Here is a 16,945-nt window from a genome sequence, read left to right as displayed (position 1 = left end):
CAAAAAAGCCCATCCCTGTCATGCTTGTTCATCTGCCGTATTTCTGAAATATCATTTTTTTGCTGACTTTGAGTGACTGGCCTCTCTCTAATGGCCAAACCAATTTCCTCCTGATGAGAGTTCGGAGTTATGGGAACTGTCTGCCTTGCAGGTGAATTGCCCGTTTCTGAGCAGGATTGTAGGGTGCGGTGTGGAAGGCACACAAAATATGGCCTCCAGGCCAGAGTAAGAGTTATTAGGACCTGTGTGTCCCCAGTGGACGGGTGCTGATCTGGCTTCCGTTAGCTACAACAAAGGTGGTGAGTGTAAATATACCCTGGTCTTGGGATGTTGCTATGACTGTGTCCGTTAGGAATCTGGAAACATGTTGAACGGATCGATTAAGCGTGGTGTTAGCAGACAAATGTAACTGCCTTGCAAAAACGCCTTATTCCTCTCAGAGTCTGTGTGTGGGGTCACATTGTGAATGAGATCACGTCCTAAATTTCTTTTGGTTCTTGAGAAACAGAGTCATTTTGATGGGGTCTGGTTGAGCCCACCTTACCCCAGATCCCACTGGGTTTTTGGTTTCTTTGTTTTTGTGCCTCATTGACACTGATCAGTTCTAGGTGTACAACATAATGATTTGACCTATGTATATACTGCAGAATGATTAACACTATAGGTTTAGTTAACATCTATCACCAAGCATAGTTACAAAATCTACTTGGTTTTGAACAGCCTTCTATGTCCAAACTTCACAGCAATTTCTTTGATCTTTTCAGTGAGGACTGAAGGTAACATTTGAACTTTACGTGGTGCTGTCAGGAATGGAAAGCTACATTTAATTTCTAAATTGCCCATATGGCCACTTTCCCTGGAATTGTGACTTTCTCTCCCAAGAGAAAGGAGTCTCGTGGGAGACGGCTATCAGCAAGATGGTGGAGCAAACAGGTCACCGCAGACATTCAGACCAACTTCTCTGCAAAAGGTGGCGACCACCATCCAAACACAAGTTGAAGTGGCTCCTTCATCCCAGTGCCCAGGTGGCACGTGGTCAAGCCAATATCCATGTGACCCTCCAGCTGGTATCAGGAAAAAATGAGAGAGATACCCCAGGTTAACCATAGCATATTAGGATTCAATCGGTCATTAATCAGTAAGTAGTCAATGACTGCTTGTTAGGAGATCAACATCGTGCTAAGTACGGGGGGGGGCCCAAGGAATCCCCTTTTCTCAAGCCTTAATAGTATCACTGGACATCAAGAACGCAGGAAACAGAGCAATTAAATGTTACATTGTGCAGAGTAAATAGGGGTGAAGTGGGGGTTCAGAGATCGGTGTGAGCTGGAGGAATGGGAGATTCAGGAAGGAGGGGGTACAATGTGGAAAGGTGGAGGGCAAGAAGGGTGGCGATCCAGGCTCTCTGGGGCAGGATGGGAAGAATGCAGGGAGGGGAAGACCAGAGCACCTGGCATGATGGAAGTGTTCTGGGAACATGATAACGTGATGTGTCATTGTATCCTTGGGATCTCATGGACACTGGGGTGAGGGGACTCCTTTAGAATGGTGCAGTGACGTGAATATGAGAGACATTTTGGAAGGAGTAAAATGATAGCCCTTAGAGATGAGTCGTGAAGCCACTGGCAGAAGCATGGGGGCAGGAAGGGGGCAGAGGGACCGTCCAGGGAGGTGTCAGGAGCAAGCCCTGGGCTTACAGTGTGGGTGGGACAGGCTGGAAGGACAATGAGAGATGAAAAAAGGATCACCAGTTGGAAGGGCAGGACTGGAGGGCAGGTGAGAGTAAGAGTCAAGGGTGTCGACGTAAGTCTGGGAAAGATGCCCTCAGTGATGGTGGATGAGCGCTGAGTACAGAGGGGCTCGAGGTTAGCGTCTTGGGGGCAGAGAAAGGAGTTGGCAGGAGCTGGAGATGATGGAAGATCAAAGAGTTTACCTATAAGAGGACAGTGCGTGCACTAGAGCCAAAAAGTCTGCCAGGTTCTTCGAGGGTTTTTTGTTTTAAGGTACAAGGAGCTTCAACGTGCTTGACAGCAGAAGGGAGGAGATAGCACAGAGGAAGAAATTGAAAATGCTAGGGTTTTCAGAGATCCTTACAGGATTGAGCCACCAAGGAGGTGAGGCATTGGGTCCCTTCAGAGGGGAGAGAGGAGAGCCCTACTGGACACAGAAGGAAGGGACAGTCATGGAGGCTGTGAGGTTTCAGTGGTCTCCAGAGTGGAGCAGGTGAGCTCGACACCGAGACACTGACTCAGAGAGGGGGGGTCACATGGGGGCAGCGAGAGGGGGAGGGGGAGCAGTTGGGAGGGGCAGTGAGAAAGGAGTGGAAGGGTGGCCAGGCTGCGGAGAAGGTCCAGTTGAAGTATGACTTAGTGAATCTGTGAGGGGCCTGGGTCTTCATCTTCCTCCAGCAAAGCTCAAGGCAAGCACAAAAAGATGCGATAATAACTGCCAAGGGGACCCACAGCAGGCGACTGAGTCGCGTGCTGGAGTGGGTGATGCAGAAGGGAGGGCAAGCGTGGAGTTTGAGGGAAGCAGAGACCCCATCAGGCCAAGAGGATGAGTGGACTGAGCGAAGGGAAGGAAGTCAGGAAGCAGATCAAGTGCCTCTATATTCCAGGCTGTGTCCCAGCACTGGGGGGGTGACAGTAACCCTGACGGTCCCTCCTTCAGGGAGCTTACTTCTGGGTGGAGAGATGAGAGCGGAGTAGTGAAGAGCACAGACTCGAGCTGTGACGGCCAAGGGTCACAGCTCAGCTCTACCACTTACCAGCTCTGGGCCCCTAAGCAAATCACTAACCTCAGTGCCTCAGTTTCCCCACCTGTGAAATAGGGGTAATGGTGAAAATCCACCTGATGGGGTTGCTGTGAGGATTAAATTAGATAATCATGGGAAAGCACTTGGAGTCATCCCAGCCCATAGGAAGTGCTTCCAGGTGTAAACTGTTAGTAAGGTAGCAAATGGTTATAAGTGCTATTATGAAGAGGACAAATTCGAGCCCTTGGATAGAGTGGCTGGGTGGGGGAGAGGGCTTTTGCCTTAGCTGGGAAGTTCCAGGAAGGCCTTTCCGAAGAGATGACGTTTGCTAAGGGAGCCATCTGAAAAAAAGAGCAGCAGATGCAAAGGCCCTGAGGCAGGAGTGGGAGTGTCCAGGGTGGTGGGAGATGGGACTGATGGAGCCCAGCAGATCAGGATAAGGAATGGACGGTTTTTCCTAGCAGTAATGAGAAGCATTGGAGGTTGAAGCGAGGAAGTGATCTGATCCTGCATGGGGTTTAGGAAGACCTCTCTGACCCTGTGCAGGAAATGGCCTTCGGAAGCGGGAGCGGAAGCAGGGATGGGATTTGCCCCACAGCGTGCCTGGATCAGAGTAGTCACAGCCATGTTCCCATGGGACTCAGCTGCTTTCCATCCCGGGCTGCCTGGGCAGCCAGAGCACAGAGAGCGTGGAAGGTCTTGTTCATCAGTCTTCATTGTTTATTGAGACCCATCTTGGTGCAATACCCTTGGCTAGATGCTAAGAACGCTATAAAGACAGTTTCTCTGCCCAAGAAGAGCAAAGGGTAGACTGCACCCAGATACGTGCCCCACAAAATGGTGTGTGATGCAGACCCTAGAGTACGGCACGGGCCCAGGGTCCATCCTCTGTGCCTGTGCTTCTCCCCCGAGGAGGCCCTGAGCTTCGGTTCCGGCTGCGTGGCTCTCAGCACTCCCGATGTTGTCTGGCTCTCCCAGAGGCCACTCCGCTCGCTCTGCTGGCCCCAGGGTTACCCAGGGTCTGTTCTACCCCTGTGATCCTTCCTGTCCTCCACGTCGTGGTTTCCGTGGAAGGCTGCTTCTTTTGTTCTCCAGTCCATAGAAAGGAAGAGGGCAAGTGACTCCTACCCACCCCACCCCTTCTGATCTCTAACCTTAGCCATTGGTCCTCCAGGATGCTGTCAGATCTGCTTCTGGTCTCCAGGCCCGCCCATCCGCCCCTCGCGTTATGAAGGTGTCTGCCCACTTTGAGACAGGTCTCCACATGTCCAGGCAGGGACAGCGAGGGACCCGCTGTCACAGGGGTCTCCACGTACGGAAGTGGTCTGGGAGAGGCAGCATGGGGTGTGCTGAATGCACAGCCCTGGCCCTAACCTCGCCACCGGCCCGTCTGGGCTACCCACACAGGGGCTGTCTTTGCTGTCAGGGAGCCCACAGTGCAGCTGGGGAGACACAAGGAAGCACGGGGCATCCTGGAACTGTACCCCACCTGCGACCCGCTGCCGGGAAGCCCGATTGGCTTCAGGGCCGTACTGGTGGGACAGGCCGCCGCTCTGTGCCTGTGCAGGCCTGCGAAGGCGTTCGTTCTTCCAGGGGTTTTGCCATGTGACCGCTGACCTTGTTCCCTGACGGGTAGCGTGCCGGCTCACCCCTGTGGCTCATTCGTGGGAAATCACAGTCAACCCCTGACCTTCCCTCATTCCCCACCAGGCTGTGCCCAGCCACCGGCTTTGCAAGAATGCCACGCCTCCTGCTTAGGAAACTTCCCTTCCTAAAGGGCCTGTCCAGCCTCCTGCTGCTTATTCTGCTCCCTGTACCCCTGTCCTGTGCCTCTTTTCTGACCTTTTGACCTTGACTTTTACATTATTTTCTCTTTGTCCCTGTAGTAGGGTAGGGTAGTTTGGGCCAGAGAGCTGCTGGGTGGTACCGTTAGGCTGCAGGAGGAACCTGGACATGAAATAACTGAAGTTCTTCCCTCCCCTCCTCACCTTCTCCCACGTGAATCATTCACCACGTGTTTGCTTCTGGCCCTCCCCCGCCAGCCTACACCAACAACCAGGCGGACATCGCCACCCAGGGCTGGTTCATTGGGCTCATGTGTGCCGTCGCCCTCCTGGTGCTGACCCTGCTCATCGTCTGTTTCATCAAGAGGAGTCGAGGCGGCAAGTACCCAGGTAAGATGTGTCAGAGGAGCGGGCTTGGGGGACAGGGCCAGCGGGCTTTCCTGTGAGTCACCAGGTCCCCTGCCAGCTCCAGGAGGCTCCGCCCTCTCAGTGAGCACAATCCTTGCCAAGCTTGGACGTACAGTCCTCTTGCCTGTTCTGTGCATCTCAGAGTTGCCAGAAAGCACTTGAGTTAATTAAGTTCGCCTGAGGTGGGGGGATGGAACAGTCCAGGCAGCCAGAGAGGAGATGGAAAGAACCCTGGCTCCCATTAAGAATGACCTTCCCTCCCCTTGACTCACCACCCATCTGCTCAGTAATTGGCTTTCTTCAGCCTGAATCTCATGAGGATGCTATGTCCCAGTGAAGGGGGAAGGAGAGAAGCATTTTCTGGAACTGTAAGAGAGAGGCCGGAGTGAAGAGAGGTTTGGATGGAAGAGGCCGCAGAGCTGGGCTCTCAGCATGGCTGGGTTGAAATCACAGATATACCAAGAGAGGGTCAGATGCTCCTACCTGAGGAGCTGGCAGAGGCTGAGGGCTGGGTTGCACTGAGAGGGACCACCCCCGGTCCTTAAAGGGCTTTGAGCTTTTCTTGAGTCCCAGAGCAGTATTTCTCTTCTGTGGCCTGAAGATCCTCCAGCCCAGACAAACCAAGGTCAAGGACAAGGACCTCCGGCTTTTTTTGTTTCTGGAAATATTGACTGTTTTTCAGACAGGGATGAGAAAGCCATCTGTCTGTGATGGAGTGGGTAGGGTGACAGGAGACAGGATAATGGATGACCCTGAGAGTGAAAATCCAGCTGGATTGCACAGTGAAATTGCTCCCTGCCCCCAAAGCCCTCGCCAGGCACACCCCATGCTCCCCAAGTGCCGGCTTCTGTGCATCTCTGTGAACACATCCTCCTCCACGATCCCCTAAAACTCAACTCAAAGAGAGAGGAGATTCTGTTTTATTTTCTTCCCCTGGCCCGTGTGCCCTCAGACCCTAGGATTCTAAAGAGTTATGCCTCTCCTTCAAGTCAGGGAGGGCAGGAAATTATACTTCTTTGTTGGTGAATGATGTTTTCTTTCACTTTGTTGTGCTGTGTTGGGGCTGGTTTTCTTCTGTAAGACAGAAAGGCAGAGTTAGGAGAAGGGCAGCCTTTCTGAGCTTACCCTCTGTTCCAGGTGGAACTGATGCACCTGAGAACTGATCAGATGAACTCAGCCTTCCTCTGCCCGTTCCAGAAAGTTCTTCTTACAGCTAATCTCCTTTCCTCCAGCTCCAAGGGAAGCCCCCCATCCATTAGGAAGATGAGTGAACCAGGAGCCTTGAGGCCAGGGCTCCAGTCTCCACCTTAAACTTTAGGTGCTAATTAGTTACGTGACATCTTCAAGGCCTCAGCTTCCCTCCCCTAAAATAGGGGTGATTATCCTGCCTCGTACCTCAGGAAGAAACGAAGTCACTCACCTCAGAGTCTGCTGTGTGCCAGGCTCTGTGCTGGGTGCTAAGGATACTAGAAGGAGAGGTGACCTCTCCCTCAAGGACAGTGCAGCTGGCATAGTAGGAGGATCACAGCACAAGACAGGGCCTGGGAGGGACGCTGACACATCACAGAGGAGGTGTGGGAAGAGGGGGGTCGCACAAACAAGTGAGGTCACAGTTAAGAGAGCACCTTCCATTCCAGAGGTGTGTGTGGCGTGTCCTGTCTGCCCAGGGCACTCTCTTAGGAGCTTTGAAGAAACACACAGTCCCCACCCTCGAGAAAAGAACTGGCATTCTGTTACAGGCAAAATAAAGGTGCACACATAATTATAACATGGAACCAGATTAAGAAAGGTGCCAAGGGATTCCCTGGTGGTCCAGTGGTTAGGACTCGGCGCTTCCACTGCAGGGGGCATGGGTTCGATCCCTGGTCAGGGAACTAAGATCTAGTATGCCGAGTGCCGCAGCCAAAAGAAAAAAAGAAAGGTGCCAAGGATCGCATCCATTTGGTGTTTGGAGAAGACCTCACGGAGCGGTGGTGGGGAGCCGGGTCGGGGGAGATTTCAGTTGTCAGTGGAGATGTAAGAAAAGCCCCAGTGACGGGGAGGAGGAAGCAGAATTCACTTGGCACCCGATCAACCGTGGGAGGCAAGAACAAGGGGGGCATGGATGGGGCCTTGTTAAGAGGGAGAGTCATGGAACCCAGAGGCGGCTTCTTTGGCTGTACTTTGGGGCCCCGCAGAGCTCGAGCACGGTCAATCGTGACGTCTGTGTCTTTGCTTCCCTTACTGACCAAGTGCGAGAAAAGAAGGATGTTCCCCTTGGCCCTGAAGACCCCAAAGAAGAGGATGGCTCCTTTGATTACAGGTGCGCGATCTCCTTGACTCCTGTTCACACAGAGCACCCCTTGTCAGGTGGGTTCTCCTCACCCCCCCTGAGGCAGCCCCCTTCCCTCAGAGCTGCTCAGCTGGGCTGAGACGCCGCTGCACGGATGTCCTCTCCCATCAGGCTGTCACCTCCGCCCCTGTCACAGCACCCCCCCATACCCCCGGGGATGGCGCGCACTGCCCAGCACACTTACACTCATTCGATGAACAGCATTTCATTCATTCAACCGCACAACTCAGAGTTATTGCATCTCTGTATGTGTGTTTCCACCTTTTTGCTCTGAAAGCGCACCCAGGCCCCCCCTTGCTGTGAAATGAGCTCTGCTCTCAGCTTGCTCTCTGCCTACACCCCACCTTAACTCTGAAGATGACGACCTGGGGAAGTTGTAATGTCTTTAAAACTCAACTAGGTGAGGGATGAAGGGGGCGTGGGGAGGTGTTCTAGGCCTTTTCCTCGGGAACTAGAGTGACTTCTCTGGGCTGCAGCTTGGAACAGGCCTTGGAGAGGCATTTGGTCCGGTGCCTGTGTCCCAGATGAGAAGACCAAGGCCCAGGCTGGGAAGTGACCTGGAAGAGTCCTGTGCTCTCCACTCAGTGAGCTAGTGCAGAACTGGAGAGCCCAGGGGCCCAACGTCCAGCTACCGGCGTCCAGCTACTGCCACTGTCCTATGCCCATGCTCCCCCTCAGATCTGGACGGGCCTTTGTATCTGGCTTAACAAAAGTTGTAATCTGTCCATTTTATTGGCAAGTATGCTTTGAGTAAAGGAATGGTGCAGGGTGAGTCACGGAGGTCTCGTTCCCAGGCCAAGTGCAAAGGGAGGAAATGTTCTGATTGGAGCCCTCCTTCCCCACCCCCACCAAGTCACTCTCTGGGGCCAGGTCACCCCGTCCTCCTCTGACCTCTCCTTATCCTATCTTGGGCCTCCGCCACTCTGCCCATCTGCAGCCTCTCAAACAGGATCAGATCGATGGGCGGCAGAGGCTCTGCCCACACAGGAGCCCGTCTGGCGGCTTATAGACCCTGTCTATCCATCCAATTCATGCATCCCCAGGAGCCTCCCAAAGAACAAGCACGAGAGACCCCCCCCCTGCCCCAGGCTGTCCTCAGCGCCCTTGGTGGGGCCCAGCTTCCCCATGGGCCAGGAGCTATCCTCTGGCCATCAGTTCCAAAGGCCCTGGGCCTTCTCTCCCCAGGCCCTCAATGCAGCGTGAGGAAGGGTGAAGACCTCCTCAAATACAGGGCCAGGTAACCTGCGCTATGAGAAGCCACTTCCTCAGGTACCTCTCCTCCACCAGACACCAAAGCTGTTGGGTGAAAACACCTGCCTCACCACCCCAACCCCCTGACCCACCGACACTGAGGCTGGATACACATATACTGGTGCACGCACGCACGGGCTTCCACACCACGCACACACGTGTACACACACGCACGCACACACATACACACCCCTTGGCTTCGGCTCTGGGGAGGCCTGCGGCATCCATCCTAGAGCCCCCACTTGGATGAGTCCAAGAGTCCGAAACTGGGAAAGGGGAGAAATTAATACATTAGAGGAAAAACCAAGTTTCTGGGTGGGACAGGCTGGGGGTCTGGCTCACCCTGCTCGTCTGGGACCTCGCTGCCCAGGCACCTCTCTGGCGTGTCTCTCTCTGCTTCTCTCTCCCTTGTCTGTCCACCTGGTCCTCGAAGGTCTCCTGGAAGGTCGGCTAACAGGTGGCTGGACCAGGGGGCCACAGTCATTGGGTTTCTTTCAGGCTTCCCTTAGGAGAGGTCTGTTCTTTCCAGACCTAGATCCTCTTTCCCCACAAGAACCTGACACACTAAGGACCCCCCCAACCCCCACTGGGCCACCCTGTTCAGTGATTGCATTTAGCTTGGGGGCCTCGAATTCCCGAGAACCACATAGACACATAGACACAATTGTCACTCCCTTGCAGGGGGAATGGAGGGCGCCGGGGAGAGGGTGCCTGTGAAAAACACTGGCAAGTCGGGTAAGGAGCCCGGTCATTAGAATCTCCTGGTTCTCAAAACGTGAATTCCACCCCCTGAACAAATACAGCACAACCCCAGACACCCACTTCCCTCACTCAGCTGCCTCTCCCATAGCACTGCCGTCAGAGAACACAGTTAAGCAGGGTAACGGGCCGCATTCACTCAGCTCATGGGGGCAGTGGGCTAATAGCCCTCCATCTCCTGATGCCTAGGTCCTCTGGCTCGCGGCCCTGCCCCGACAGCCGTCTTTGACCAGCACTGCGGTTAGAAGTGAGAACTCATGGCCCACTCTAATGGCAACTCAGCCGGTGGTTTGCCACAAGCCCAGGGAGGGCTAAGTGTGGCCTGGGGCAAGGGGAGTGGGGGTGGGGGGTGTCTGCTCAGACCGCCTGGCACCGCTGTGGTCGTGCCTGCCGGGACCCAGATGCCCACTGCTGGTCCGGCTGCCCCCTGCCGGGACCTCGTCTCTCCTCTGAAGTGCAGCCAGCAGCACCTGGTCCCCGCCTCTGAGCCTAGAAGAGCCAGGGGAAGGGATGTGGTGCTTGAGCAGATGCCGGCCCCCTCGGGGTATCTCACTTCCTGGGGGCACAGCAGGCACCCCAGTGGGTAGATGCCACTTTAACTACCAGCTCTCCTTGCATGAGAGGAGCTTAAGGGCAGGACCTGGGGCCTCAGAGGGGGGCTAAGCTGGATCCTCTGAGCCTTGCTGGTTTTGTCTCAAGTTGCTGGCCCCTCCTATCTCATTTGCATGTCCCTCCCTCCTCCCTCCATCACTTGCTAGCCCTGAAACAACAGCATCTGTCTGTGGATAAACCAGAGCTGAGAGGAACACCACCAAGACAAAGAAGGGGAAAGGCAGGGAGAGGTTTGTCCCTTTAAGGCCCAGACCCTTGCTTTTTGTCAAGAGCAGAGTCTTTCCGGAGACAGTCACAGATCACAGACAGTCAAAGCTAGTTGAACCCTCTTGATGGAGGAACTAAGGCCCAGTAAGAAGGAAGGGCTTTCCCAAGGCTGCAAAACCACACAGTGACACACATGGGACCAGAACTCCAAGTCCTTGACTCCCCTTCTTTGACCCTTCCTGTCCCCCTGGTCTACAAGCGGCTGGCTCTGCCTCACCATGGGGTGGCGTCCTCTGCCCGCTTCCATCCCGGAGAGTCACCCAGCTTCCCAGAGAGGACCCCAGACCCAGCGTCCAGGAGTGTGGGTCCATCCCAGCTCTGCACCAGCTTGCCCCTCGCCTGGGAGACGATGCTGCCCTCTCTAGGCCTCAGCTTCCCTTCTGCAGAACTGGCCGGACGAGGAGGGGAGCGAGGGCTGATCTGGGTCATCCCTGAGGTCCCGTCCTCTCTGAGCTGTGTGGTACGCATGCCTGGCAAGAGGCTGGAGGCCTTCCTCCACCCGGCCTGGGTTTGGGCTGCGCTGGGTGGGCCAGCCCTGACTCTCTGTCCTCTCTCCATCCAGTGACGAGGACAACAAGCCCTTGCAGGGCAGCCAGACGTCCCTGGATGGCACCATCAAGCAGCAGGAGAGTGATGACAGCCTGGTGGACTATGGCGAGGGCGGCGAGGGACAGTTCAATGAGGACGGCTCCTTCATCGGCCAGTACACAGTCAAAAAGGACAAGGAAGAGACAGAGGGCAACGAAAGCTCAGAGGCCACATCTCCTGTCAACGCCATCTATTCTCTGGCCTAACAGAGCCCCCCAGGCACAGCCACTACCTTGCAAGTAGAAGGAGGGGAGAGGGGGAGACGAGCCACTGCAGACCTACCACAAAGCCGCCACCACCTTCAGGGACAAGGGTACAACATGGGAGTCTGCCAAGCTGTGAGGACCAGTGACCACCCAGCCAACCGCAAGCCCCCTCCCGATGACCCCCCCGGGGTGCCACCAGTGGGCGAGCTGGAGCCATGGCTAAGCTCAGCTGGAGGGAGCCCAGGTCCCTTGCTCAGCCTCACAGCCACCCCCAGCCTCTACCCACACTGCCTGCCCTTGACCTCAACACACACACTCACCAGTTTCTGTTGGTTACGGTACTTAACTCATTGTCTTTATTTTTGCTTTGTGGGTCTTCTCCTCCAGACCCAACATCTCCATTTTCTTTTCCTTTTGAAGAAATGTCCCTGGAAAAAAAGAAAGAATAGGTGGATTCTCCCCCAGGAAACTTCAGAGATAGATAGGCAAAAAAAGGATTGATCCGTAAACGAACACATAGAAAAGCTATAGTATTCAAACCGCAGCTGGGCCAACGTATTTCCGAAGGATGCCTTTCTCGCCAGATGCCTCCCCTGGCCCCCAACCCATCCACCTCAGCCTTGTCAGTTGCTGAGCTGGGCTTGGCTCCTTTCTGGAAAATGACAGTATTTTTGGCAGGGAGAGGGTAAGCAGGCCTCCTTGCCTTGCTCTGGTGCAGTTGGGAGGTGGGCTTACCTCTTGCTCCTGGCTCTTACCCTGCCCCTGCCTCTGGAGTGTCTGAGACGAAAGCTGCAATGACTGAAGGAGTTTAAGGAACAGGAGCGGGAAGGACTTCAGCTCCAGTGACTGTGTACCTCAAGCAGAGGAAAACCAGGCGTCCGTCCCTAGGGAGCTTTGCCCACCTCTAGAGAGAAGGAAAGGGCTAGGTTTGGACTTCCTGCCTCCCCATCAGTGAAACTCAGGATGTGGGAGAGAGGACCACACCCACTGCATCCAGAGTAGAGGGTGCCTCCCACCTGGTCGGGGTCTGTGCTGCTGCCCTCCAGGAGATGGACCCCTGCGATGTGAAGGCTGTGCCGGTGTGCTTGGGGGTGGAAAGCACTGCTCCCCCTTTCGTCTCTAGCAGATGGCAGCTCCTGTATGATGTTGAAACTGGTGTTTTATGGCGTGTGGATGGGGCCCTGCTGCCCCCAAGACTGAGCCGGTGTGTCCTTTCCTTAGGGTATTTACCTATCAGGAGCCCCTCCCCGCCCCCCCCAACAGTGCTGTAAAAGCCTGGCCTGGGAGTGCTCTTCATATGCCTTATGCAGCTCTGACCTGTCCCTGCAGTTCCCAGGTTTCCAGCCCCTCCCTGCAAGCCTTGAAGCCTCCAGTGACATCAGTCTCAAGGAGAATGGGGCGGCCTATGCAAGCATCACAGCAGAACCAGAAGCAGCCAGTCAAAATGTGTCCTGCAGCCCGTTGCCCCAGATGGAGACACTCGCAGACCTGCAGTTCTCTGAGACCCAAGGCACTGCCTTCACGCTCCCCACCTACTCCATTTTGAAACCAAAGGTACCTAGCCTCAGAGAGAGAAAGAGAGAGAGATCTAGAGCCTAAGAGTAACCCTTCAGCTGTTGCTGCAGCTAAAGTCGGTTTCAGGAGGGTGAAGCTGACCCCCAGTAGTGGACCACCTGCCACAGACACAGCCTCTGATTGGAGCCTCCAGCTTCTTGCCAGGCGACCTGGGCAGGAGCAAGGCTGTGTCCTTCAGAGACATTCTTAAAGCATCGTTTGCCACATGTTTAAGCCGCAAAGGTATTAGCAATGCCTGCATCACTTAATAATCAGTCAGTTGAAGGTCAAGCCCATAGGCACACCTACTCTGTCTGCAGGTGAGAAAATGTAGCCCAGAGCTGAGCCAGTTATGTTGTCTGAACCCGAGCGAGTAACTGTCCTTTGGTCCAAGCCGTAGCCAGGTGTGCTGCCTGGAAGCCTGGGGGGAAGCGCTCTCGTGATGATGGGGGACAGGGCGAATAGTAGGGGACTAGGGAGCCAGCTCAGGGGTCCCCTCCCCTGCCTTTCCTCCTCCACCTGCCTGGATACTGCTGGGCATTCCTGTAGCCTAGGGAATGTCAGGGAAGTGTGCCTGTGAGCTGAATTAAAGGACCGGCCTTTCCAGAAAACACTCTGGATCTGAGCAGAGCAGTCAGCCTCTCAGGCCCTCATTCCATATTGCACAGGACGCACTAGTAAACTCATTGCACCGGAAGTAAGCTCTTTGGGCAGGATGGACCGTAAGATGTCACACCCGTCCCTCTGCCTCAGGAAAGTCCTCCACACAACTGATGATGGGGGAAGGGCTGACAGTCGTGGAACTGAGTCTTGGGACAGAGTGGCATTGGTTGGCATTGGTTGGCACTGAGTGCTTAAGCCGCCAGTGGCTCCAGGCTCAAAGGGAAGAGCTTTGGAGCGGGAACTTGGTCCTGAAGACTGGTCAAGACAGGGGCAGTCCTGCTGCCTGAGCCTCTCTTCTCTGCCCCTTGGGCCAAGTTGCTGAACTTGTCTGTATTTTGGTGCCTCTGTCTCCCCTAGTCAGTCCCTCCTTTGAAAACCTGTCCCCACGGAGGGGCATGGGCCCAGCTAAAGGAGCGGGGAGGCCAGTGTCTGGGGAGGGCACCACTGCGGGGCCGGGGGACAGCTGCCTCTCACCTTGCCTGGGTCGTTGTGAATGGGACCCTTCTTTCCTTACCTTGCTTTTGGGGAGATGGTTGAGTTTCAGCTGAAAAGTAGCCACTTCCCTCGTCCGTTGCCTTCGCCCTGAGGGGTCAGAGGCATTTGGTCTACCCCCTTCCTGGCAGGTCCCAAGGTCTCAGTCCCAAGGTCCGAGAGGCTGCTGGTGCCAGTACTAATCACCCTGCAAGGGGACCGCTGCCTGGGCCCAGACGGTGCTTTCATGGTTTCCGTGCATGCAGTTAGCCCTGGAAAAGGGGTGGGAACAGACCCACAGATACCTGTGGCTTTTCCAGCCGCTGGACTGCCTCCCTGCACACAGCCGGCAGCCACACCGGCACACTCACAGCAGACCTAGTGGCAGGCGCCTTTGCAGGGCGGCACTTTCGGGGGAGCAATCCAGATTACGACCGTGTCTTGAAGAGGATGAGTCCATAGCCAGGCCCGCTGGAGATGAAACGTGAAGGGCTGTGTGGGGTGCCGTGCACAACTCAGGGCAGGGGAAGGAGGCTGCCCATGCTGGGCCCCACTTGGGCAATTCTTGGAGGCAAAACCAAGAGAGACAGAGTCTGATCCAAAGGAGAGCGAATCTTCCCCAGGAACAGCACAGGCAGCAGCTTTTTAAGGCTCCTGGGGCTCCTCTTTGCAGTATCAGAGCCAAGTCACAGAGCATCCCAAACAGCCCGTGTGACGAGAGCCGTGGGGATTTCACACACCCTTGCCTCAGTCTTTGCAAGGCTGCTCCACTAACACGCTGAAAAGGCGAGGCTTCCTGGGCTCTCAGCTGGTGGGGCGGGTGTCAGGAATCACTTCTCAGCGGGAGGGCACAGAGCACACTCCCTGCCCGTGATACCTCGGTCACCACTGCACCAGCCCCTGCCACACACACACAAGCCCGTGTTGTAATTCGTTCCACCCAGCTAGGTCCACTGGAAAGAAATCACCCTGTGGATCCGAGTTGATCTTTACATGGTGGCTTAAGAGTAGCATATAGGGAGATCCCTGATTAAAACAGAAAATCAGAGGAGTCCAACGAATGAAACAAAGAGCTTGAAATGTCAGGAGGACACTCAGTGCCCCGGGCAGAGCCCAAATCCTGGGCAGCCCCTCCTTGAAACCAGGCAGGGGCCACCCCATGGGAGTTCAAGCCAACCTTGTGGCTGTCCCCAGCCTGCCCAGCCCAAGCCAGGGCAGTGCCCTTTCCTTCCCTCCCCTACTAAGAACGGGTTCTGAGAAGGAACAGAGGGAAAGGAGGACAGCTGTCCAGGGAAGCCACCATACCCCACCACCCAGTATCTCAAGCCACACCCAAAACCAGTGCCCCTCTAGCAGTACATTAGTATTAAATGGATGTTTTGTAACGATAAGGATGGAAGTGAAATAGGTACAAAGCTGTCTAGCTTAAGACAGGATCAGATCTCAGCACGCAGAAGGATCACAGAGCTGATCTGATTGAAGGTACTCATCGTAAGCTAAAATCCAGGGAGGTAAAGGGACTTGCCCAAGGTCACACAGCTAGTAAATCAAGGTGAGGTAGGGCTTGAGCTCAGGCCTTCTGACTCCTTGTTCAGTGTTCTTTCATCTCACTGCAGCTGCTGCCTTGGGAGCAGTGGTGTTACTTAAGATCTGGCCTGCTGGTTCACTGTCTCCCACGTCTCTTTCCACGTCTCCCACATCCCCATACACCTCCACAGATGAAATCAGTGGATTTTTCTGAGTCCCAGCTCAGCCAGTCTGTGCCAGCCTGTGGTGAACCAGCCGTGCTGTTCAGGGGAGACCCAAGCCAGGAGAAGAGAGTGACGAGCTGATTGGTGTTTGCCACCATGAAGCCTAGAGTATCCCCTAGGGTGGTGTCTCTCGCTTCGTCGTAATGCATCGCGCCCCCAGCATACTGTGTCCCTCGGAAGAGCGACGGCCACAGGGTGCCGAGGGGCAGCAGGGCCCATGGAAGCTCCCCCCGACCCCGGGATTTGCTGGGCTGGAGGTCAGCACGTGTAAAGACTTCAGTGAAGCAATAAATACAAAAATCTGGGAGAAGAAATCCAGAATTTTGTGCACTTCTCTGTTTCTTTTTCAAAAAGGATGCAGATCAGGTGACCCTGCCCTGCTCTCCTTTCTGATTCCCAAATTCGACGTCCTCGGTCAGTGTTGTCCCTCTGCCCAGCTCCCAGCTCTTTGCCAACCTCACATCCTCCTGCACTGAGCATCAGTTGTCTGTGGCGTGGCCACCTTCTGTCCCGGTCCCACCCTCACCCATGCTGGGCCCTGGAGGACCTCTTGCCCTTCACCTCCCTTCAACACACACATTTTCCGGTTTGTTCCTTTCAGTGGGGAAATCTTTTCCGAATGTCTCCATCCCTTCCCACCTACCCACACACCCACAAATTGGTCTGATCTTTTCTTCCATTGGTTAAATATTTAACTCACCATGGCACACCTCGTTTTAACCCCTCTCACATCGTGTTCTTTCCTTTTTGCGAGTTGTTTTGCATTAACCAACGTTGTCAGTGACAGATGCATATCTGAGGGTGTCACGCTCGACCTTCAGCAGGGAAGGCTTCTGGGTCGTGAGGACCATCTAATATGTGGACTTATAAACGACTGCATGAGCAATGAAAAGGCCAAATTATTCAGAATTTTTTTTGAATCACTGTAAAAAAAAAAAACTGATTTCTTTTGTATAGAGAACACTAAACGTATAATAAAAGTTGTTCAAAATGGACTCTGGCCATGTAATTTGTTCATTTTCCCTAGTGGGTAGAAGAGGGATGTCTGGGGATTAATGACAGAAATGAATCATGGGGTTTTTCATGGGCACCAGACAGCATACCCAGAAATTCCGCGATACCAGCCCCCATCTTGAAGTTGGTCTTATCTTGGAAAACTCATTGGCACAGTTAGTGTTTTCAAGGTAGAACGAGTGGTAGCCATGGAGACACCCCTGACTCAATGCAATGGACGTGTGCTTGTGCACAGCCACCTGTTAAGAAGGGCCGTGTCGGGATGTGGGGAGAAGGAAAGGAACGTGCAGTGAAGCTCTGCCTCCTAGCCGCTCCTCCTTTGCAGCCCTGCCTGCCCTGAGGATGTGAGAACACCGGCATATGCCCTGCCTTGTGCCTGACACAGAACAGACATTTCATATCGTTGAAAGGATGAATAAAACTGCTTACAACAAACCAAACCCCCCCTCTTAATAGACTCAAAGGAATCTCAATCAACAAGCGAGTAGAGAAGGGAAGGAAACACAGGGGGCTGTGTTGGTTAGCGACAC

General features: G+C 54.5%; 1 protein-coding gene across 5 annotated transcripts in view; it reads left to right on the top strand.

Moving 5' to 3' along the window:
• The window catches only part of NFASC (neurofascin), a 188,525-nt gene extending 172,136 nt beyond the window's left edge, over positions 1–16,389 (top strand). For 3 of the 5 annotated variants that reach the window (XM_032652104.1, XM_032652123.1, XM_032652073.1), the window contains 3 exons: positions 4,798–4,929; positions 7,180–7,249; positions 10,731–16,389. In XM_032652104.1, coding sequence (XP_032507995.1) covers positions 4,798–4,929; positions 7,180–7,249; positions 10,731–10,962 — 434 coding nt within the window. In that variant the 3' untranslated portion in view covers positions 10,963–16,389. The remainder of the gene's footprint in view (positions 1–4,797; positions 4,930–7,179; positions 7,250–10,730) is intronic. The other 2 variants (XM_032652083.1, XM_032652094.1) reach the window with 2 other exon arrangements.
• The last annotated feature ends 556 nt before the right edge of the window (positions 16,390–16,945 follow it).

The sequence above is a fragment of the Phocoena sinus genome, chromosome 1, assembly GCF_008692025.1.
Source record: "Phocoena sinus isolate mPhoSin1 chromosome 1, mPhoSin1.pri, whole genome shotgun sequence".
NCBI classification, from domain to species: domain Eukaryota; kingdom Metazoa; phylum Chordata; class Mammalia; order Artiodactyla; family Phocoenidae; genus Phocoena; species Phocoena sinus.
This window is presented reverse-complemented; position numbering and strand designations above follow the sequence as displayed.